This window comes from Nerophis lumbriciformis, linkage group LG23, assembly GCF_033978685.3.
Source record: "Nerophis lumbriciformis linkage group LG23, RoL_Nlum_v2.1, whole genome shotgun sequence".
NCBI lineage: Eukaryota > Metazoa > Chordata > Actinopteri > Syngnathiformes > Syngnathidae > Nerophis > Nerophis lumbriciformis.
Genome location: NC_084570.2, coordinates 37,527,351 through 37,551,660, shown reverse-complemented (window position 1 = coordinate 37,551,660; position 24,310 = coordinate 37,527,351). Strand labels below are relative to the sequence as shown.

General features: G+C 38.8%; 1 protein-coding gene across 1 annotated transcript in view; it reads left to right on the top strand.

Annotated features, from left to right (window-relative positions):
- Nucleotides 1–24,310, top strand: part of mapk13 (mitogen-activated protein kinase 13) — a 55,642-nt gene that overhangs the window by 4,196 nt on the left and 27,136 nt on the right. Inside the window, exons 2-4 of the mRNA XM_061985589.2 lie at nt 1,672–1,801; nt 12,379–12,437; nt 22,859–22,964. Coding sequence (XP_061841573.1) covers nt 1,672–1,801; nt 12,379–12,437; nt 22,859–22,964 — 295 coding nt within the window. The remainder of the gene's footprint in view (nt 1–1,671; nt 1,802–12,378; nt 12,438–22,858; nt 22,965–24,310) is intronic.

The following is a 24,310-nucleotide window of genomic DNA, read 5'->3' as shown; positions in this document are numbered from 1 at the left end:
CCTAATTTAACCAGAATGTGGCCCCAATATGGCCATAATGTAACCACAATGTGGCCGTAATATAACCGCAATGTGGCCCCAATATGGACTTAATGTAACCACAGTGTGGCCCTAATGTAATTACAATGTGACCCCAATGTAGCCCTAATGTGACCACAATATGGCCATAATGTAACCACAATGTGTCCCTAATGTAATTACAATGTGACCCCAATGTAGCCCTAATGTAACCACAATGTGGCCCTAATGTAACCACAATGTGGCCCCAATATGGCCATAATGTAACCACAATGTGGCCCCGATGTGGCCGTAATGTAACCGCAATGTGGCCCCAATATGGACCTAATGTGACCACAATGTGGCCCTAATGTAATCACAATGTGACCCCAATGTAGCCCTAATGTAACCACAATGTGGCCGTAATGTAACCGCAATGTGGCCCCAATATGGACCTAATGTGACCCCAATGTGGCCCTAATGTAATCACAATGTGACCCCAATGTAGCCCTAATGAAACCACAATGTGGCCCTAATGTAACAACAATGTGGCCCCAATATGGCCATAATGTGACCACAATGTGGCCGTAATGTAACCGCACTGTGGCCCCAATATGGACCTAATGTAACCACAATATGGCCCTAATGTAACCACAATGTGGCCCTAATGTAATCACAATGTGACCCCAATGTAGCCCTAATGGAACCACAATGTGGCCCTAATGTAACCACAATGTGGCCCCAATATGGCCATAATGTAACCACAATGTGGCACCGATGTGGCCGTAATGTAACCGCAATGTGGCCCCAATATGGCCCTAATGTAACCACAATTTGGCCCTAATGTAACCACAATGTGGCCCCAATATGGCCCTAATGTAATCACAATGTGGCCCCCATATGGCCCTAATGTAACCACAATGTGACCCTAATTGTGGACCTAATGTAACCACAATGTGACCCCAATGTGGCCCCAAAGTGACCCCAGTATAACCCAATGTGGCCCTAATGTGGCCTTGACGTCACTTGCACGCGCAGTTCGATAAAATTAAAACAAAGGAAGTTGACCGGATTCTGTAAATGAACAAGGAAGTTGCTACTACTACTACAAAATAAAATTTAAAAAAAGTCACCACACCTTAAAAATGTATTTATGTTAAAAAAAGGAAGGAAAGTAAAATAATGTAACGTATAAATGGATATACCGCTATATAAGCCACACCCACTAAATTTTAGGTGAAAATGTTCCCCATATATTAGTTGCACCGGACTATAAGTGGCAGATATATATAGGTTGTGAAATGACTTATTTACACAGAAATTTTTATTTACATACCTTAATTGTTTCCAAACGGTGTCTGTAACACGGCAGTAAAACGGATGATCAAACAAAACAGAAGTCATCGTCATAGACCCACTGGCTGCGCAAGCTAGCTTTCCAATCAGCTAAACAGACTCAATAACTCCACAGTGACGTTTTGGTGAATTCACTGAGGAATTTGTGAAAGTGAAACAATACAAAAATAATGTCATTGTAAGTTAATAATACCAACACACACACTTGTAAATGTGTTAGCATATTAGCTCATGCTAACGACGTGAGCTTGATTTGAGTTTAGCTTGAGTGTTTTCCATGCTTGTGGTGACACTGTGATCCTGCATTGTCCACCGCAGCTCATCAATAAACCAGAAGTCTCAGGAGAAAGTGGCCATCAAGAAGCTCCACAGGCCTTTCCAGTCGGAGATCTTCGCTAAGAGGGCCTACCGGGAACTGCGCCTGCTCAAACACATGAAGCACGAGAACGTGAGTAGCGCCAACACTCGGCCATCTTTGACATTTTGTGTGTGAAGAAAAACGCTGTGGGAATGTCCGACATGTCTGCTGCACCATCTCACTAGTCTCCATCCTTCCTCCACATGCATTTTTAAAGTCTCTCAAAGTCATACTTGCCAACCTTGAGACCTCCGATTTCGGGAGGTGGGGGCGTGGTCTGGGGTGGGGCGGGGGGGCGTGTTTGGGGGCATGGTTAAGAGGGGAGGAGTATATTTACAGCTAGAATTCACCAAGTCAAGTATTTCATATATATATATATATATATATATTTATATTTAAATAAAATAAATACTTGACTTCCAGTGAATTCTAGCTATATATATATATTTATTTTATTATATATATACATATATATAAAAAAGAAAAACTTGAATTTCAGTGTTCATTTATTTACACATATACACACACATAACACTCATCTACTCATTGTTGAGTTAAGGGTTGAATTGTCCATCCTTGTTCTATTCTCTGTCACTATTTTTCTAACTATGCTGAACACCCTCTCTGATGATGCATTGCTGTGTGGCACGCACAAAAGTGCTTTCATCAAATGCACTAGAGTCTGGAATCTTCCATCTCTCCCTAGCATGGCCCAAAACCGGTCAATCTTTGCTTCCTGAGGAAGATCTTCACTGCCAAGCACTTGGTAGTCCACTACTTCTTCCCGGAGGCTATCCAGGTCCAATTGCAGCTGCGGCTTGGAACCTATAAGCTATTTCTTCATCTTAGTCGTTGTCGGCGTCGCCACGGCTGTATCTTCCTCGTTCTTCTGCTTCGTCTCCTTGTTGTGTGCGCAGTTGTGCACTGCACTCTCTAAAAGCCCTAGATGTTATTGTCACATATGGATGTACAGTAGATAGCAGTATTGTGCTGTTTAAGAGTGTCACAACATTGCTGTTTACGGCAGACGAACTGCTTTACAGTAGACGAAAACGTGACTGCTGTTGTTGTGTGTTGTTACCGCGCTGGGAGGACGTTAATGAAACTGCCTAACAATAAACCCACATAAGAAACCAAGAACTCGCCCTCGATCATTCTACAGTTATAACGTGATTGGGCAGGCACGCTGTTTATATTGTGGGAAAGGGGACGTGAAAACAGGCTGTCGACACGTCACTCAGATCCGCCTGAATTTCGGGAGATTTTCGGGAGGAAATTTGTCTCGGGAGGTTTTCGGGAGAGGCGCTGAATTTCGGGAGTCTCCCGGAAAATCCGGGAGGGTTGGCAAGTATGCTCAAAGTGTGGAGAACTTTAAAGAGAACTGCACATTTTTTTAATGGTTCCCAATCATTGTGTAAAACCTATTTTTCCATTCATGTACTTACTAAACTGTTCAACTTTCCATTTGAACAGAAAAAAACTGCAAGAACAAACCTTTTTAAGTCCTTAGAAATCCTCTTGACTCGTGATTTTAAAGCAACTTATCATCACATTGTGCACTGAAAATTAAGGCTGCACAAAAAAAATCGATTCATATCCAAATTGCAATTCTTATTCATTCTGATTTTAAAACAAAATTAACATCTAAAAAAAAAAAAAAACATACTTATGATTGATGGATGGATCTGAAGTTGATCCACAGATTTAAGTGTTTAAAGTAAAGAAAATAAATGTAATGTGTGACTTATTTTCAAACACTTTTATGAGTTGAGTTTTAATGGGATTTTTTTTTAAACTAATAATGAATCAAAATCAATGTTGTAATGAATTATTGACTTAATGCTTCAATTACTTCACATCAAATATTTAATTTTTAACATTGTTTGGGGGAGAATGTTGCATATTTTGTGGTTTTTGTGTTTTCTTTAACATACAGTGCATAAAACCCAATATATATATATATATATATATATATATATATATATATATATATATATATATATATATATGTGTGTATGTATGTGTGGGGAAAAAAATCACAAGACTATTTCATCTCTACAGGCCTGTTTCATGAGGGGGGGTACCCTCAATCATCAGGAGATTTTAATGGGAGCATTCGCATACCATGGTTTATATAGGGCACAGAGTGGGTGGGTACAGGCTGGCCTAGGGGCGTGGTGATTGGCTCATGTGTTACCTAGGAGGTGTTTCCGTCTATGGCGGCATGCTGTTACAATTTCGCTGCGCTTGTTGAGGGATGACAGGTCTGGACGGTAAATAATAAACAGTTTCTCTTTCAAGCATAGGTTGCATCTTTTATTACCACTATTGTAAGGTGTGCTGGATGCAAGAATTTGCCATGTTATTGAATATTCAACATTATTGTCTTTGAGGTCCCAAATGTGTTTGCTGAGTTCTGTGGTATTTCGCAGGTTTTTGTTCCTGAAAGAAGCCTTGTGATTGTTCCATCTGGTTTTGAATTCTCCCTCGGTTAATCCTACATATGTGTCGGATGTGTTAATGTCCTTGCGTATTACCTTAGATTGGTAGACAACTGATGTTTGTAAGCACCCCCCGTTGAGAGGGCAATCAGGTTTCTTTCGACAGTTACAGCCTTTGTTGGTTTTGGAGTCGCTCTGTCTGGGGGCCGACGGCTCATTTGCAATTGTTTTGTTGTGGTTTGAGATGATTTGTCGTATATTGTTCATGCAGCTGTAGCTCAATTTAATGTTGTTCTTGTTGAATACTTTTCTTAGGGTGTTGTCTTTGGGAAAGTGTTTGTCAATCAGATTGAGGAATTTGTGTCCAATGTTCGTTGAGACGTTTTTGCTGTATGGGGGGTTGTACCAGATGATGTCGTTTCGTTTTCTGTTCTTTTTTGGCTGGTTTCCTGGCGTGGGTTCATAGGTGAGGGTGAAATTGTATCCGCTTTCATCAAGGGCTTTTTGGTACGGGGGGGTTGCTTGGTCAAATTCAGCTTTGCTAGATGACAGCATCGATAGCCTTTTATTGATTCCGGTAGGTATTCTTTTCGTGGTGGTGGGTGGGTGGTTGCTGTCATGGTGCACGTATTGGAGTGTTGTGTTGGGTTTCGTGAATGGTTGGTAGCTGTTGTTGCTGTCATGGTGCACGTATTGGAGTGTTGTGTTGGGTTTCGTGAATGGTTGGTAGCTGTTATTTCTCAGGTTGAAAGTGAAATAACAGCTACCAACCATTCACGAAACCCAACACAACACTCCAATACGTGCACCATGACAGCAACCACCCACCCACCACCACGAAAAGAATACCTACCGGAATCAATAAAAGGCTATCGATGCTGTCATCTAGCAAAGCTGAATTTGACCAAGCAACCCCCCCGTACCAAAAAGCCCTTGATGAAAGCAGATACAATTTCACCCTCACCTATGAACCCACGCCAGGAAACCAGCCAAAAAAGAACAGAAAACGAAACGACATCATCTGGTACAACCCCCCATACAGCAAAAACGTCTCAACGAACATTGGACACAAATTCCTCAATCTGATTGACAAACACTTTCCCAAAGACAACACCCTAAGAAAAGTATTCAACAAGAACAACATTAAATTGAGCTACAGCTGCATGAACAATATACGACAAATCATCTCAAACCACAACAAAACAATTGCAAATGAGCCGTCGGCCCCCAGACAGAGCGACTCCAAAACCAACAAAGGCTGTAACTGTCGAAAGAAACCTGATTGCCCTCTCAACGGGGGGTGCTTACAAACATCAGTTGTCTACCAATCTAAGGTAATACGCAAGGACATTAACACATTCGACACATATGTAGGATTAACCGAGGGAGAATTCAAAACCAGATGGAACAATCACAAGGCTTCTTTCAGGAACAAAAACCTGCGAAATACCACAGAACTCAGCAAACACATTTGGGACCTCAAAGACAATAATGTTGAATATTCAATAACATGGCAAATTCTTGCATCCAGCACACCTTACAATAGTGGTAATAAAAGATGCAACCTATGCTTGAAAGAGAAACTGTTTATTATTTACCGTCCAGACCTGTCATCCCTCAACAAGCGCAGCGAAATTGTAACAGCATGCCGCCATAGACCGAAACACCTCCTAGGTAACACATGAGCCAATCACCACGCCCCTAGGCCAGCCTGTACCCACCCACTCTGTGCCCTATATAAACCATGGTATGCGAATGCTCCCATTAAAATCTCCTGATGATTGAGGGTACCCCCCCTCATGAAACAGGCCTGTAGAGATGAAATAGTCTTGTGATTTTTTTCCCACACATACATATATTGCGCTCTACTACGGTATCGAGCACTATTTTTTGGATAACCTTATTAAGACATATATATATATATATATATATATATATATATATATAATGTGTATATATATATATGTATGTATATATGTGTATATATATGTATGTATATATATATATATATATATATATATATATATATATATATATATATATATATATATATATATATATATATACACACATATGTGTATATATATATATATATATATATATATATATATATATATATATATATATATATATATATATATATATATATATATATATACCGTATTTTTCGGATTATAAGTTGCAGTTTTTTTCATTGTTTGGCCGGGGGTGCGACTTATACTCCGGAGCGACTTATGTGTGAAATTATTAACACATTACCGTAAAATATCAAATAATATTATTTATCTCATTCCTGTAAGAGACGAGGCGAATGTCAGCAATCGTCACACACACGTCAACCAATACAAATTCGGAGGGGGCGGGTCATGGCAGAAGTGGATTGTGCGTCATGGCAGAAGTGCATTGTGGGTCATGGGATGCTACCTGCTTCCACGTCCGTAGCTATAAAAATGGATAATTTCAACATTGGCGGTAACTTATAAAAACTGAGAAGGGCTGAACAAAAATGGCACCGAAAAGGAAATCATATATTGAAGATTACAAGCTGGACGTAGTGAAATATGCAGCAGAAAACGGCAAGAGGAAGCGGCGCATACCTTTGGAGTTGGCAGAGTTGTTTAGAAGCCACACCGAGGAAGAAGATTTCATCGGATTTAGCGATTAGGAGTGACAGATTGTTTGGTAAACGTATAGCCTGTTCTATATGTTATAGTTATATATACACACACACACACACACACATATATATATATATATATATATATATATATATATATTGTATTTGGCCACCTGCCTTGACTCACATATGAACTTGAAGTGCCATCCCATTCCTAACCCACAGGGTTCAATATGATGTGGGTCAACCTTTTGCAGCTATTACAGCTTCAACTCTTCTGGTAAGGCTGTCCACAAGGTTGCGGAGTGTGTTTATAGGAATTTTTTGACCATAGAGGTCACACACTGATGTTGGTCGAGAAGGGCTGGCTCTCAGTCTCCGTTATACCACCAAAAATTATTCCCGGGCGTGGCACCGCTGCTGCTCACTGCTCCCCTCACCTTTCAGGGGGTGAACAAGGGGATGGGTCAAATGCAGAGGACAAATTTCACCACACCTAGTTTGTGTGTGACAATCATTGGTACTTTAACTTAACTTAACTAATTCATCCCAAAGGTGTTCTATCTGGTTCAGGTCAGGACTCTGTGCAGGCCAGTCAGGTTCATCCACACCAGACTCTGTCATCCATGTCTTTACGGACCTTGCTTTGTGCACTGGTGCACAGTCATGTTGGAAGAGGAAGGGGCTCATTCTCTTGTATTACCGCTCGCACCGCTCCGCTAGCATCACAGCTAACGTTAGCCATGCTGCTACCTCTCTGCTCGGGGAGGGCGTATACATATGTGACGTATGACGTGACAGTATGTGACGTGTGTAAGAAGGTGCGCTTGCGATCTTTGAGAAGGAGAGACAAGAAAGAGTGGGAAGAGCCTGTAGTGTAATGCCCGCAGCTAAAAGCAACTGCGTGAGAACGTATACTCGATATCACGATATAGTCATTTTCTATATCGCACAGAGACAAACCCGTGATATACAGTATCGCGTATATCGATATATCGCCCAGCCCTAATATATATATATATGTATCTATAGATATATATATAAATATATATATATACATATATATATATATACATATATATATAGATATAGATATTATAAGAATCGAATTTTTAAAACCTGTGACTTGTTTAGGGATGGGAATTGATCAGATTTTGCTGAACGATTTGGTTCTTTATCGATTCTAATTTGTAACAAAAGAGGGGAAAAAGAGTGTATTAGCATTAATTAAGCAGAGATTTTAGGTAATGTGACCTTACAAAGCCATTGGTAAAGTCTTTAAAGGCACACACGTAGCATAGAAGAAAAAAACTACCCTTTTTGAAAATTATTATAAGAAATAAATATTCTTCTGTAGAATTTAACAAAATAGAATGTGGAAATTACACAAGAATGTAACATTTAGTAACTTGTGATAATAACTCTTCTTTTGATATCATTTTGATGATTGCGGCTTAAAGTTTTTTAAAACCTTGGTTTGAAAATCTCAGAAAATGTAAGTTTAAAAAAAAAACTTGAAGCCACGATCATCAAAAATAAAACAAATACAATCTTGACATGTCACTTTGCACGTAATGAGTTAATATCACAGATTAGTTTCACATTTGAGCTTGAATTGCTGACATGAATCAACTTTTACACCATACTGTCATTTTTGGATTTTCAGTGAAAATGTGGGGGGAGGAAAACATGCAACTTTTCTCCGACTACAGTTGAACATTCACCTACCAAAAATCAGTGTGGCGAACGGGTGCAAGCTTTTGCCCACAAACTTGGTTGCTGCTTGGCAGAGGTGTGGACTCGAGTCACATGACTTGGACTCGAGTCAGACTCGAGTCATGAATTTGATGACTTTAGACTCGACTTGACAAAATGTAAAGAGACTTGCAACTCGACTTAGACTTTAACATCAATGACTTGTGACTTCACTTGGACTTGAGCCTTTTGACTTGACATGACTTGCCACTTTCCCCAAAATCCAAAGCTTAAAAAGTTATTTGGGAGCGCTCCGTATTTTTCATTTTCTTCGTCTGTCTATCAGCGTGTTATTCCTGTCAGCTGGTGTGCTGTCAGTACAACAGCCAATCAAATTAGAACTACGTTGTTTTCATCACACAGCATTCATCCAATCAAATTGCAGGACAACCAATGACCAAGAGTTGTCCAACAACGTGCCAGTGATAAACAATTATGTTAAAGTTGGTTTCGTTCGGGTATAAAAACTACGACTTGGTCAACAAAAAACGAATTGCCGTATGCAAATCACACAGTTCGAATATTACAGACGGAGACGCAACAACTTCCAACTTCGTTCGGCATTTGAAGTTGCACAAAGAAGGGTAAGTTTTGAATGTAAGATAACGTTTATTGGCTAAGTAACGTGACTTTTATTTGCTGTGTAGTTAAATCAGTGAGGCTGCAAACTCACTGCTAACGTTATAACCATAGACATCTTATAAGTAGACGCAGCATAGAGCGCTACTGCCTACTGGCGCAGACGAGGTGCGGGGCCGCCATCTTGGAGTGGTGATCCGCTCCACTCAGTGCAATTCATTTGGCAGGAGCAATGAACTGTCAGCGCATTTAATTCATTTTACCTCACTGAATACCACTGATTTTCACGCGCTTTTTTGTCATACGTGTGTAACAGACACATGTTTTGGCGTGTTTTATTATTCATAGTTTGCTTAACAGTAATATAATATTCTTATACGCTATAAGTGACCAGACGTCCGAGATCAAAACTGGGAATATAATCCCAGAGAAGGGGGAAAAAAACGGTAAACTATTTTTAAATTGAAGAAACAATATGATTAGGTTATATATACATATGCGTGTATCCTACATAAACAATGTATGAATACATTAGATATCTATATATCTTAGGGACCTATAGACTGTATCTCTGTTGCTTCAGCAGCAGAGAGTTTATTCTGTCTTGACACTTTGTATTGATATTTTCTATTACATTCTTCCCTTAAATGATAATGTTTGCAGTGATTGTTTTATATGTATTATTTTATGTAAGTCGCTTTGGATAAAAGCGTCTGCCAAATACTTAAACATATATAAACACCTGAAAGTCTTCATATCAGCTAAAACCACCAATCTGTTTCACTGGATTCAGAATAAAACCAAATTCTGTTTAACCCAACAATGTTAGTATTTGAATATTGTTACTTAAAGACTGATTCCTGGTTACAATTATACTGTTAAGAAAGTATTGTCTTATACTTTGCCTAAAATGAGAATGCATCATAATCAGTAGTGGCTGGTGAATTTTGTTTTAGGTGGGGCTGAAAGTTTGTAAACCAAACCCCTGTAGGGGTGTCATCCTCCCCCAGAAGATTTCTTTGTGATTTTCACATACAAATATTGAAGATCTTTGATCCTTCTCAACTCTGTGGTAATATTATTTTCATAAAATACAACCAATAGTACGTTAATGTTAAATCTTACTTGTGAAAAGTAATCCCCCGATTCCTATTTTCAACAGTCTGCTCATTTGAGCAGGAAAACGCTGAACACCATCTTTGTTTTCTACCTTTCAACTGTCAGTTTAGGCTGCTCGCAGGCTCCTCATCAGCACTTCAAGATAGCGGGCAAATTGCTCACGTCACAGCAACCAATGCTGCGTCTACTTATAAGATGTCTATGGTTATAACGTAACTGCAAACACGGCAATCTGTTGCGTCCACTGCAGTTTGCTACCTTATTCATACTTTTTGTCAAGTGATTTTTTTTTAAGCTGGGTTTCATGAGGTACCTATACCTAACGTTACGTTAGCCAATGTATCACACACAGTAACGTAACGTTAGTCAATGTATCACACACAGTAACATTACGTTAGTCAATGTATCACACACAGTAACATTACGTTAGTCAATGTATCACACACAGTAACGTAACGTTAGACGGCAGTCAGCAGCACCGCGTATTTTAGCCACCTACAAAAAGACAAACATAGTCAAATAAAGGTCAGTTAAAATGTATACTATATTAAGAATATGTGTACATATTGCATAGGGTCCTGACATCTAAAAAGTACAACTCTGTTCATTGTTATGTTCATATATTTGTTATGTTTTTCATGTGTACGCACACATAAACACACATACAGTATGAGATGAGATAAGGTAAGAACAGGATAGAAACTGCTGTGGAACTAGTTACAATGCAATATGCCATGGAAATACAATGTTAACACTTTTGTGCAAATAAGTACAGTTGCACTTGTTTTTTTCAAATGTGTTTATTCTGTAAAGGAATGAGTTACATGTTTAAAATGACTGGTTAATAGTGCTATTTTGAAGTGCAATGTCAGCACTATCTTTTTCCCTGCAATTTCAAATGCACTTGTTTTAATAAATAAATACAGCGTTTTAAAAGCATACACAATCTGTGTAAAAATATTAGTCTGTGGTTAAATGACTTGAAAGGACTCAAAACTCAAAATGCAGGACTTGGGACTTGACTTGAGACTTTCCAGTCTTGACTTTGGACTTGACTCGGACTTGCCCTGTCTTGACTCGGGACTTGACTCGAGACTTGAGGGTAAAGACTTGAGACTTACTTGTGACTTGCAAAGCAATGACTTGGTCCCACCTCTGCTGCTTGGTGACACTTGTCTCACGGCGGACGTGAACTGAAACGACAACTGACCGCCTGGGAGCCAGTCATCTAAATGAGAAGACGTTCATTTCAAATAATAGCGCTAACATGATAGCGGTGTTGGTTAGTACCTGTTGTATTTACGTCAGGTGACTGCAGCGGAGCGTTTCTGCCGCCGTGGTCGCCATGTCGCTGTCTGACGTCACTACGAACGTTGCCTCATTCCCGCCCGCAGAAACTGTTAAGAGAATTGTTGGCAAGCGATTCCAAGGAATTGACAAACTGGGAACCGGTTCTGGACAAGAACCAGTTTTTGATTCCTTATCTCTAGACTTGTTTTGAAAAAGTTTCACAATAATTGTTATAGCAAAAAGTACATTGCGAGAATCGGTGAGAATAAAAAAAAATCAGAACTATTTGTTTCGATCGTATTTTTATTTACAGTAATACAACGTAAAAACTGGTGTTTTTATCATTTATCTGCTGTTAAAAAAATACTTTGTACATTTTACTGTAAAATTTGGGCAACTGAGCTGTCAGTTTTTTTCTGTAAAACCGACAGATTTTTTTTTACAGTGTAGGTAAAAAAATATATAATAATAAATACTTGTCATTTTATCATGAGGCAATTTATATTTCTATATTATTCTCTGTTAAACTGTATCCACATGTTATTTTACAGCCTTATTCCAAAATGGAATGAAGTAATTTTTGTCCTCAAAATTCCACACACAATACCACACAATGTCAAAGTGAAACATTTTTTTTAGAATTTTATGCAAATGTATTAGGAAAAAAAAAAAGTAAAACCACGTGTACATACGTATTCACAGTATACTTTCTTAGTCTATTAGATAAATAGTTATTTCTGTCAAATGTTAGAAAGTCTACAAAAGTTGTGTTTTTGAAGTCCAGTTTCTGAGGTTATTATTGGGGCAAATAAGGAGATGGAATCTGACACCTGTCCCCAAAATCATCTCCTTCTCATTCCAACCAGGTGATCGGAATTCTTGACGTGTTTACGTCTGTTTCCTGCATCGACGACTTCCAGGACTTGTGAGTATTTTGGCCCATCAGCAAAGTAGCCAAGTGCTAAATACTTTTCATGCATCCTTGTCTTTTCATTCCTCACATTTCCCCCACGTAACAGTTGTAGTCCATCCATCCATCCATTTTCTACCGCTTATTCCCTTCGGGGTCGCGGGGGATGCTACAATCGGGCGGAAGGCGGGGTACACCCTGGACAAGTCGCCACCTCATCGCAGGGCCAACACAGATAGACAGACAACATTCACATTCACACACTAGGGCCAATTTAGTGTTGCCAATCAACCTATCCCCAGGAGCATGTTTTTTTGGAGGTGGGAGGAAGCCGGAGTACCAAGAGGGAACCCACGCAGTCACGGGGAGAACATGCAAACTCCACACAGAAAGATCCTGAGGCCAGTGTTGAACTCACGACTACTCAGGACCTTCGTATTGTGAGGCAGATGCACTAACCCCTCTTCCACCGTGCTGCCCACACAGTTGTAGTCAATATGTAATATTCAAAGGTGGATGAATATTTAGAAGAATACTGGGAATGTTGTCACAGTTGTGTTGTACAAACCCCGTTTCCATATGAGTTGGGAAATTGTGTTAGATGTAAATATAAACGGAATACAATGAATTGCAAATCATTTTCAACCCATATTAAATGATAAATAAATGGGTCATACTTGTATAGCGCTTTTCTACCTTCAAGGTACTCAAAGCGCTTTGACAGTATTTCCACATTCACCCATTCACACACACATTCACACACTGATGGCGGGAGCTGCCATGCAAGGCGCTAACCAGCAGCCATCAGGAGCAAGGGGTGAAGTGTCTTGCCCAAGGACACAACGGACGTGACTAGGATGGTAGAAGGTGGGGATTGAACACCAGTAACCAGCAACCCTCCGATTGCTGGCACGGCCACTCTACCAACTTCGAATATGCTACAAAGACAACATATTTGATGTTCAAACTGATCAATTTTTTAAATTTTTTTTTGCAAATCATTAACTTTAGAATTTGATGCCAGCAACACGTGCCAAAGAAGTTGGGAAAGGTGGCAATAAATACTGATAAAGTTGAGGAATGCTCATCAAACACTTATTTGGAACATCCCACAGGTGAACAGGCCAATTGGGAACAGGTGGGTGCCATGATTGGGTATAAAAGTAGATTCCATGAAATGCTCAGTCATTCACAAACAAGGATGGGGTGAGGGTCACCACTTTGTCAACAAATCCATGAGCAAATTGTTGAACAGTTTAAGAAAAACCTTTCTCAACCAGCTATTGCAAGGAATTTAGAGATTTCACCATCTACGGTCCGTAATATCATCAAAGGGTTCAGAGAATCTGGAGAAATCACTGCACGTAAGCAGCTAAGCCCGTGACCTTTGATCCCTCAGGCTGTACTGCATCAACAAGCGACATCAGTGTGTAAATGATATCACCACATGGGCTCAGGAACACTTCAGAAACCCACTGTCAGTAACTACAGTTGGTCGCTACATCTGTAAGTGCAAGTTAAAACTCTACCACGCAACACCCAACAACACCCAACTTCACTAGTTTTGGGGTTTGTACATGCAGAAAACATTGCAAATAATCGCTACATCTGTAAGTGCAAGTTAAAACTCTCCTATACAAGGCGAAAACCGTTTATCAACAACACCCAGAAACGCAGTCGGCTTCGCTGGGCCTGAGCTCATCTAAGATGGACTGATACAAAGTGGAAAAGTGTTCTGTGGTCTGACGAGTCCACATTTCAAATTGTTTTTGGAAACTGTGGACGTCGTGTCCTCCGGACCAAAGAGGAAAAGAATCATCCGGATTGTTATAGGCGCAAAGTTGAAAAGGCAGCATCTGTGATGGTATGGGGGTGAATTAGTGCCCAAGACATGGGTAATTTACACATCTGTGAAGGCGCCATTAATGCTGAAAGGTACATACAGGTTTTGGAGCAACATATGTTGCCATCCAAGCAACGTTACCATGGACCAACGTTCCCTCTTAGGTGCGCACCTGTGCAATTGCGCACTGCTCAAGCGTCCTCTGCGCACAGCAAATATATGCCGCACACCAAATCAAACCCATGTGAATTCTAAACAAAATAAACACATTTATAATGTAATTTTGCAATGCAACTCTGAGTGACAGTGACAACAAGCGGCCCTAACGGTGTTCGTCAACACCGTTCAATTGAACACAGTTCAATTATTGTAACGTCTATCGAGATGCTTCGAGGACAGGAATTATATCGATCACTTTATTGAGCAAAACTGTCATTTTCTGCCGTACAAACCAGGCCAAAACCAACTTGTCATCTGTCACCAACACGCATACCACTCAGCCACTGGTGCGTTTATGGCCACACAAAAAGTCGGACAACTCAAACACCACCAAAGTTACACTATGACTCCTCAGTCATACGTGTGCTTATTCTACTGTCATTTATTATTAATGTTAATTTATTTGTATTAATCATGGAATGCTGTTACTAGAGAAAGTTACAGGAATGCACACTTCATCCTATGCTTACATTTCATTGTGCAACATGAGGATGTTTAAAGGGAACTAAATGTGATCTCTGAAAGGGGTACAAATGATTTCCGAAGCAGGACCCCCACCCAGACATATTGTACAATACTAATCCATAGCTTATGAAAAACAAGATTTCTTTTATTTTCATTACAAGTGGGCCAAATTACTAATATTACAAAATAATCTCATGAAAATGACTCCTCTCATTTGAGTGTTATAATAAAAGATTGGTTTGAGACAGGTGTGCTGCTGGTATTGCCACGTGTGATGTTGCTCACATGTGCTCCACTGAATGCTCAGGGAGTTTTTGTGTTTGCTCACACACATGAACAATTAGAGGGAACATTGCCATGGATGCCCCTGCTTATTTCAGCAAGACAATGCCAAGCCACGTGTTACATCAACGTGGCTTCATAGTAAAAGAGTGCGGGTACTAGACTGGCCTGCCTGTAGTCCAGACCGGTCTCCCATTGAAAATGTGTGGCGCATTATGAAGCCTAAAATACCACAACGGAGACCCCCGGACTGTTGAACAACTTAAGCTGTACATCAAGCAAGAATGGGAAAGAATTCCACCTAAGAAGCTTAAAAAATGTGTCTCCTCAGTTCCCAAACGTTTACTGAGTGTTGTTAAAAGGAAAGGCCATGTAACACAGTGGTGAACATGCCCTTTCCCAACTACTTTGGCACGTGTTGCAGCCATGAAATTCTAAGTTAATTATTATTTGCAAAAAATAAATAAAGTTTATGAGTTTCAACATCAAATATCTTGTCTTTGTAGTGCATTCAATTGAATATGGGTTGAAAAGGATTTGCAAATCATTGCATTCCGTTTATATTTACATCTAACACAATTTCCCAACTCATATGGAAACGGAGTTTGTAAGTACGCAGAGTCGCTAATCTGCCCACAGGATTGTTGGTTTACTGTTTCCTTAATGCTTAACGGAAGTTTTAAGTTCACTTCCTCCAACTGCAGCTTTGCTTTCCACCGAATTCCAAATGTAACAATGCCAGTCTTTCTTCCACTCAATGTAGTACTGTGTGTATTTTGAGTGCAAATCCACAAAATACCACAAATACGCTCAACTAATAATCCAACTATTTATGTATATATACAGTTGTAGTCACAAGTAGAGTTTCCAATAATTTCTACAACTCTTATTTTTTTGTGATAGAGTGATTAGAGCACATACTTGTTGGTCACAAAAAACATTCATGAAGTTTGGTTCTTTTATGAATTTATTATGGGTCTACTGAAAATGTGAGCCAATCTGCTGGGTCAAAAGTATACATACAGCAATGTTAATATTTGCTTACATGTCCCTTGGCAAGTTTCACTGCAATAAGGCACTTTTGCTAGCCATCCACAAGCTTCTGGCAAGCTTCTGGTTGAATTTTTGACCACTCCTCTTGACAAAATTGGTGCAGTTCAGCTAAATTTGTTGGTTTTCCGACATGGACTTGTTTCTTCAGCATTGTCCACACGTTTAAGTCAGGACTTTGGGAAGGCCATTCTAAAACTTAATTCTAGCCTGATTTAGCCATTCCTTTACCACTTTTGACATGTGTTTGGGGTCATTTTCCTGTTGGAACACCCAACTGCACCCAAGACCCAACCTCCGGGCTGATTATTTTAGGTTGTCCTGAAGAATTTGGAGGTATTCCTCCTTTTTCATTGTCCCATTTACTCTCTGTAAAGCACCAGTTCCATTGGCAGCAAAACAGGCCCAGAGCATAATACTACCACTACCATGCTTGACGGTCAATTTTTGTTTCATCTGACATCACATGGACAAAGATAAGACCTTCTGGAGGAAAGTTCTATATACAGTGAGGTACACAAGTATTTGCACACCCTGCAATTTTGCAAGATCTCCCACTTAGAAATTAGGGAGAGGTCTGAAATGTTCATCATAGATGTATTTCCACTGTTAGAGACATAATCTAAAAAGAATAATCCGGAAATCACACTGTATGATTTTTTTAATGATTGATTTGTATGTTACTGTGGTTCATAAGTATTTGCACACATGAGAATCAACAAGAATTATGACTCTCAAAGAGCTGTCAGTTTACCTTAAAAAAGTCCACATTGACCCCACAACTAATCACCCACCCACCACCCCTTTGAGCTCATTAAAGTCACCTGTGCAGCTCACAGTCAGTCAAGATCCAACTGCTACCATGGGCAAGACCAAAGAGCTGTCAAAAGAGGCCAGATACAAAATTGTAGGGCTCCACAAAGCTGGAAAAGGCTATGGGACAATTGGGAAGCAGCTTGGTGAGAATAGATCATCTGTTGAAGCAATTGTTAGAACATGGAAGAGGCTAAACATGACTGCTAATCTACCTCGGACTGGGGCTCCATGTAAGATCTCTCCTCGTGGGGCATCACTCATGAGAAGAAAAGTGAGGAATCAGCCCAGAACTACACGACAGGAGCTGGTGAATGAGCTTGGACCACTGTTTCCAAGGCTACTATCAGTAGAATACTAGGGCGTAGTGGTTTAAAATCATGCATTGCACGGAAGGTTCCCCTGCTTAAGTCAGCCCTTGTCCAGGCCCGTCTGACATTTGCCAATGGCCATCTAGATCAGTGGTCCCCAACCACCGGTCCGTGGATCGATTGGTACCGGGCCGCACAAGAAATAAAAAAATTTAATTTTTTTATTTTTTTATTTTTTTTTAAATTATTAAATCAACATAATAAACACAAGATACACTTACAATTAGTGCACCAACCCAAAAAACCTCCCTGCCCCATTTACACTCATTCGCACAAAAGGGTTGTTTCTTTCTGTTATTAATATTTCTGGTTCCTACATTATATATCAATATAGATCAAAGATCATTACAGTCTGCACATGATTGCATTTTTTTATGACAAAAAAAAACAAAAACAAAACATACCCCCCCTCCCGGTACGTGGGACAAATTTTCAGGCGTTGACCGGTTCGCAGTTTGAAAAAGGTTGGGGACCACTGATCTAGATGATCCAGAGGAGTCATGGGAGAAAGTCATGTGGTCAGATGAGACCAAAATATAACTTTTTGGTATAAACTCCACTTGTCGGGTTTGGAGGAAAAAGAAGGATAAGTATCACCATCTCTACAGTGAAGCCTGGGGGGGAAGCATCATGCTTTGGGGGTGCTTTTCAGCAAAGGGGACAGGACGACTGCACTGTATTAAGGAGAGGATGAACAGGGTCATGAATTGTGAGATTTTGGCCAAAAACCTCCTTCCCTCAGTCAGAGCATTGAAGATGGGTGGTGGCTGGGTCTTCCAACATGACAATGACAGCCAGGATAACCAAGGAGTGGCTCCATACCAAGCATATCAAGGTTCTGGAGTGGCCTAGCCAGTCTCCAGACCTAAATCCAATAGAAAATCTTTGGAGGGAGCTGAAACTTGGTGTTGCTCGGCGACTGCCCCGAAACTTGACAGATCTAGAGAAGATTTGCGTGGAGGAGTGGGCCAAAATCCCTGCTGCCGTGTGTGCAAACCTGCTGAAGAACTGTAGGAAACCTTTGACTTCTGTAATTGCATTCAGCACTAAATATTAACACTGATGTTCTCATGTGTGCAAATACTTATGAACCTCAGTAACATACAACTAAATCATAAAAAAATCATATAATGTGATTTCCGGATTTTTCTTTTTAGATTATGTCTCTAACAGTGGAAATACATCTATGATGAACATTTGACACCTCTCCCTAATTTCTAAGTGGGAGAACTTGCTAAATTTTAGGGAGTGCAAATACTTGTGGACCTCACTGTATGTGTGTGTGTGTGTGTGTGTGTGTGTGTGTGTGTGTGTGTGTGTGTGTGTGTGTGTGTGTGTGTGTGTGTGTGTGTGTGTGTGTGTGTGTGTGTGTGTGTGTGTGTGTGTGTGTGTGTGCGTGTGTACAAACCCCGTTTCCATATGAGTTGGGAAATTGTGTTAGATGTAAATATAAACGGAATACAATGATTTGCAAATCATTTTCAACCCATATTCAGTTGAATATGCTACAAATACAACATATTTGATGTTCAAACTGATAAACTTTTTTTTTTTTGCAAATAATCATTAACTTTAGAATTTGATGCCAGCAACACGTGACAAAGAAGTTGGGAAAGGTGGCAATAAATACTGAGAAAGTTGAGGAATGCTCATCAAACACTTATTTGGAACATCCCACAGATGAACAGCCATGATTGGGTATAAAAGTAGATTCCATGAAATGCTCAGTCATTCACAAACAAGGATGGGGTGAGGGTCACCACTTTGTCAACAAATGCGTGAGCAAATTGTTGAACAGTTTAAGAAAAACCTTTCTCAACCAGCTATTGCAAGGAATTTAGGGATTTCACCATCTACGGTCCGTAATATCATCAAAGGGTTCAGAGAATCTGGAGAAATCACTGCACGTAAGCAGCTAAGCCCGTGACCTTCGATCCCTCAGGCTGTACTGCATCAACAAGCGACATCAGTGTGTAAAGGATATCACCACATGGGCTCAGGAACACTTCAGAAACCCACTGTCAGTAACTACAGTTGGTCGCTACATCTGTAAGTGCAAGTTAAAACTCTCCTATGCAAGGCGAAAACCGTTTATCAACAACACACAGAAACGCCGCCGGCTTCGCTGGGCCTGAGCTCATCTAAGATGGACTGATACAAAGTAGAAAAGTGTTCTGTGGTCTGACGTGTCCACATTTCAAATTGTTTTTGGAAATTGTGGACGTCATGTCCTCCGGACCAAAGAGGAAAAGAACCATCCGGATTGTTATAGGCGCAAAGTTGAAAAGCCAGCATCTGTGATGGTATGGGGGTGTATTAGTGCCCAAGACATGGGTAACTTACACATCTGTGAAGGTGCCATTAATGCTGAAAGGTACATACAGGTTTTGGAGCAACATATGTTGCCATCCAAGCAACGTTACCATGGACGCCCCTGCTTATTTCAGCAAGCCACGTGTTACATCAACGTGGCTTCGTAGTAAAAGAGTGCGGGTACTAGACTGGCCTGCCTGTAGTCCAGACCTGTCTCCCATTGAAAATGTGTGGCGCATTATGAAGCCTAAAATACCACAACGGAGACCCTCGGACTGTTGAACAACTTAAGCTGTACAGAATTCCACCTGAGAAGCTTAAAAAATGTGTCTCCTCAGTTCCCAAACGTTTACTGAGTGTTGTTGAAAGGAAAGGCCATGTAACACAGTGGTGAACATGCCCCTTCCCAACTACTTTGGCACGTGTTGCAGCCGTGAAATTCTAAGTTAATTATTATTTGCAAAAAAAAAATAAAGTTTGAGTTTGAACATCAAATATCTTGTCTTTGTAGTGCATTCAATTGAATATGGTTCGAAAAGGATTTGCAAATCATTGTATTCCTTTTATATTTACGTCCAACACAATTTCCCAACTCATATGGAAACAGGGTTTGTGTGTATATATATATATATATATATATATATATATTATTTTATTTTATTTTATTTATTTTTTTCCCCAGAAAATTTGATAGTTAAGGTGGTGGGAGGGGGCGTCGCCCGGGATAGGCGGCAGGACTGGGAAGTGGGTGGGTTGGTGGAAGGAACAGTGTAACTCGGCCTGTCGCCATCACGTCTCCACCTCATCGCTGCCACCACAGCCTGGGGGGGCAATAGACTACAGACTCTGATTAGTGAAGGGAAGTGAATTATATTTATATAGCGCTTTTCTCTAGTGACTCAAAGCACTTTACATAGCGAAACCCAATATCTAAGTTACATTTAAACCAGTGTGGGTGGCACTGGGAGCAGGTGGGTAAAGTGTCTTGCCCAAGGACACAACAGCAGTGACTAGGATGGCGGAAGCGGGGATCGAACCTGCAACCCTCAAGTTGCTGGCACGGCCGTTCTACCAACCGAGCTATACCGCCCCGATTACATTGAATACATTGTTTATTAAAAAATAACCAAATAACAATATCTTATAATAAATAAAAATATTAGAGAAATAAAGAAGCCTACAATTTTTGGTTGTGATTTCCGCTCCATTTGCAGAATGGCGAAATATACGATATACCTGTATATCTCGATATTTTTTCCGTGAAGTATAAACAAAACACAAAACAGTCCTAGTTACCTTAGATACTAAGTATGTCATTATTATGACTTGGTAAGTCAATATTTTGACTTAGTAATTTGATGTTCGTTTGTCTAAATTGTCAGACTATCGCTTCTCTGATGTCTCCATCATGTCCAAAAGTCTCTTCTGTACTTGGATGTCTTCTTCTACTGCATTCAGCAACTTTGTCTCGATTGGAAGTTTTCGTTTTAGTCTGTCGTGCTTGTGGCTGTTGAGTTTTGCCTAGTAAAAAAAAATCATTTTTATTAGGATTTTTACAAAATTACATTCAATAATCATGTGGTTTGAACGCTGCGGGAAACCCTGATATATATATATATATATATATATATATATATATATATATATATATATATATATATATATATATATATATATATATACACACACTCTGTGTGTGTGTGTGTGTGTGTGTGTGTGTGTGTGTGTGTGTGTGTGTGTGTGTGTGTGTATTACATGCATAATGGCATGTACATTATATTTAAATTAATATAGTGATATATTACGTGCACAATGTGTACATTTAAAATCAATATCGTGATGGATTACATGTACATGGGGGTGTACGTTAAATTTTAAATCAATGTAAAAAAATCAATTAAAAAAAAACCAATCCATATAGTGATATACAGTATTACATGTGTACGTTATATTTAGAATCAATATAGTGGTATGTTACATGTACAATTGTGTACATTATATTTATAATCAATATAAGAAATACAAATGAATAAATAAAAACCATTCAAAAATCAATATAGTGATATATTAAATGTATAATATGTGCAATATATTAAAAATTAATATAGTGATATATTAAATGTATAATATGTACAATATATTTAAAATCAATATAGTGATATATTAAATGTATAATATCCATCCATTCATTTTCTACCGTTTGTCCCTTTTGGGGTCGCGGGGGGTGCTGGAGCCTATCTCAGCTGCATTCGGGCGGAAGGCGGGGTACTTCCTGGACAAGTCGCCACCTTATCGCAGGGCCAACACATGTATAATATGTACAATATATTTAAAATCGATATATGTGATATTACATGTACATTGATGTGTATGTTATATTTAAAATTATTAAGGTGTAATATTACACACACAATGAGTACATTATATTTAAAATTATTAAAGCGTAATATCACAAGTATGATAATGTGTACAACATATTTAAAATGTTATAGTGTAAAATTATAGACATGAATATGAGAACATTATATTACAATTATTAAAGTGTAATAGAAGTATGATGATGTTACATTATATTAAAATGATTAAAGTGTAATATTACATACACAATGAGTACATTATATTAAAATGATTAAAGTGTAATATTACACTTTAATACACAATGATGAGTACATTATATTAAAATTATTCAAGTGTAATATTACATACAAATTGATGAGTACATTATATTAAAATGATCAAAGTGTAATATTACATACACATTGATGAGTACATTATATTAAAATGATTAAAGTGTAATATTACAAAAAGGATAAGTACATTTAATAAAATGATTCAAATGTAATATTACAAAAATGATGACAAGTACATTATATTTCAAGAGAAGATGCTGAAATGTGCAAGGTGTACTCATTTTCAGTTTTTCATTAGGTTGTACTTTTGTTACTGTACATAAAAATCTGCAGTGGCAGCACGTGATTTGCCATGGTGGGAGGAATAACAGTCCGTACTGTACTGGATGAAAGCACTGTGTGTGTCAGTCAGCCATCTTTAACAATGTAACATGACATCATCCTTCTCAGCTACCTGGTGATGCCGTACATGTTCACGGACCTGTCCAAGGTGCGGGGGCACCTCTCCGAGGACAAAGTTCAGTTTCTGGTCTACCAGATGCTGTGCGGACTCAGGGTGAGCGCTCACACACGTACATGGCCGCTTTTCTTGTCACCACACCACACACGGCTGGGGTGCCCGCGGGCCGCTCTGAAATACTTTTACACAACAAATGCAAATAAGAGTTTTTAACAGGAAAATATTGACACTAAAAACCAAATAGATTTTATTTTCAAGCTGATACACACAACTTTCCGCTTCTGAAGAACGACACCGATTTTTTACATGAAAATTTAGTTTGTGCACACACAGCAGATGCTTTTACAAACCTTCTCAAAACACCCCATATTGCTCTTTAAAGGGGAACTCTTTTTTTCACACATTCTAAGACATGAATCAACACTAGCAAGAGTCAGCCCACAATGGAGTCAATGGAAATTGCTCCATTCTGCCCTTAAAGCACTCTAAAGCATCCAAAAACCTCTGTCATCGTTTTATATACACACTGTAAGTATATATGCAATGTAGTAACATTGATAACATGTAATATTTACGTATTTTGATCTATGTAAACATACAGCGACATATTAATTTCATAGACGCATCACAACGTTCACTATTCCCTTAAACATGATGCATAATTATATTAATATTAATATAGAAGTACAAATGTGATATGACATAATGATTATGATGTACAGTAAGTACTAAATGTGATATGGCATAATAATGATTATGATGTACAGTAAGTGATAAATGTGGTATGACATACTAATGATGATGATGTACAGTAAGTACTAAAAGTGATATGACATGATTATGAGGTACAGTAAGTACTAAGTGATATGACTTAATGATTATGATGTACAGTAAGTACTAAATGTGATATGACATAATTATGATGTACAATAAGTACTACATGTGATATGACATAATTGATTATGATGTACAGTAAGTACTAAATGTGATATGACATAATGATTATGACGTACAGTGAGTACTAAATGAGATATGACATAATGATTATAATGTACAGTAAGTACTAAATGTTATATGACATAATGATTATAATGTACAGTAAGTACTAAATGTGATACGACATAATGATTATGATGTACAGTAAGTATTAATTGTAGTATGACATAATGATTATGATGTACAGTAAGTACTAAAAGTGATCTGACATAATTATTATGATGTACAGTAAGTACTAAGTGATATGACATAATGATTATGATGTACAGTAAGTACTAAATGCGATATGACATTATGATGTACAGTAAGTACTAAATGTGATATGACATAATTGATTATGATGTACAGTAAGTACTAAATGTGATACGGCATATTGGTTATTATGTACAGTTAGTACAAAACGTGATATGACATAATGATTATGATGTACAGTAAGTACTAAATGT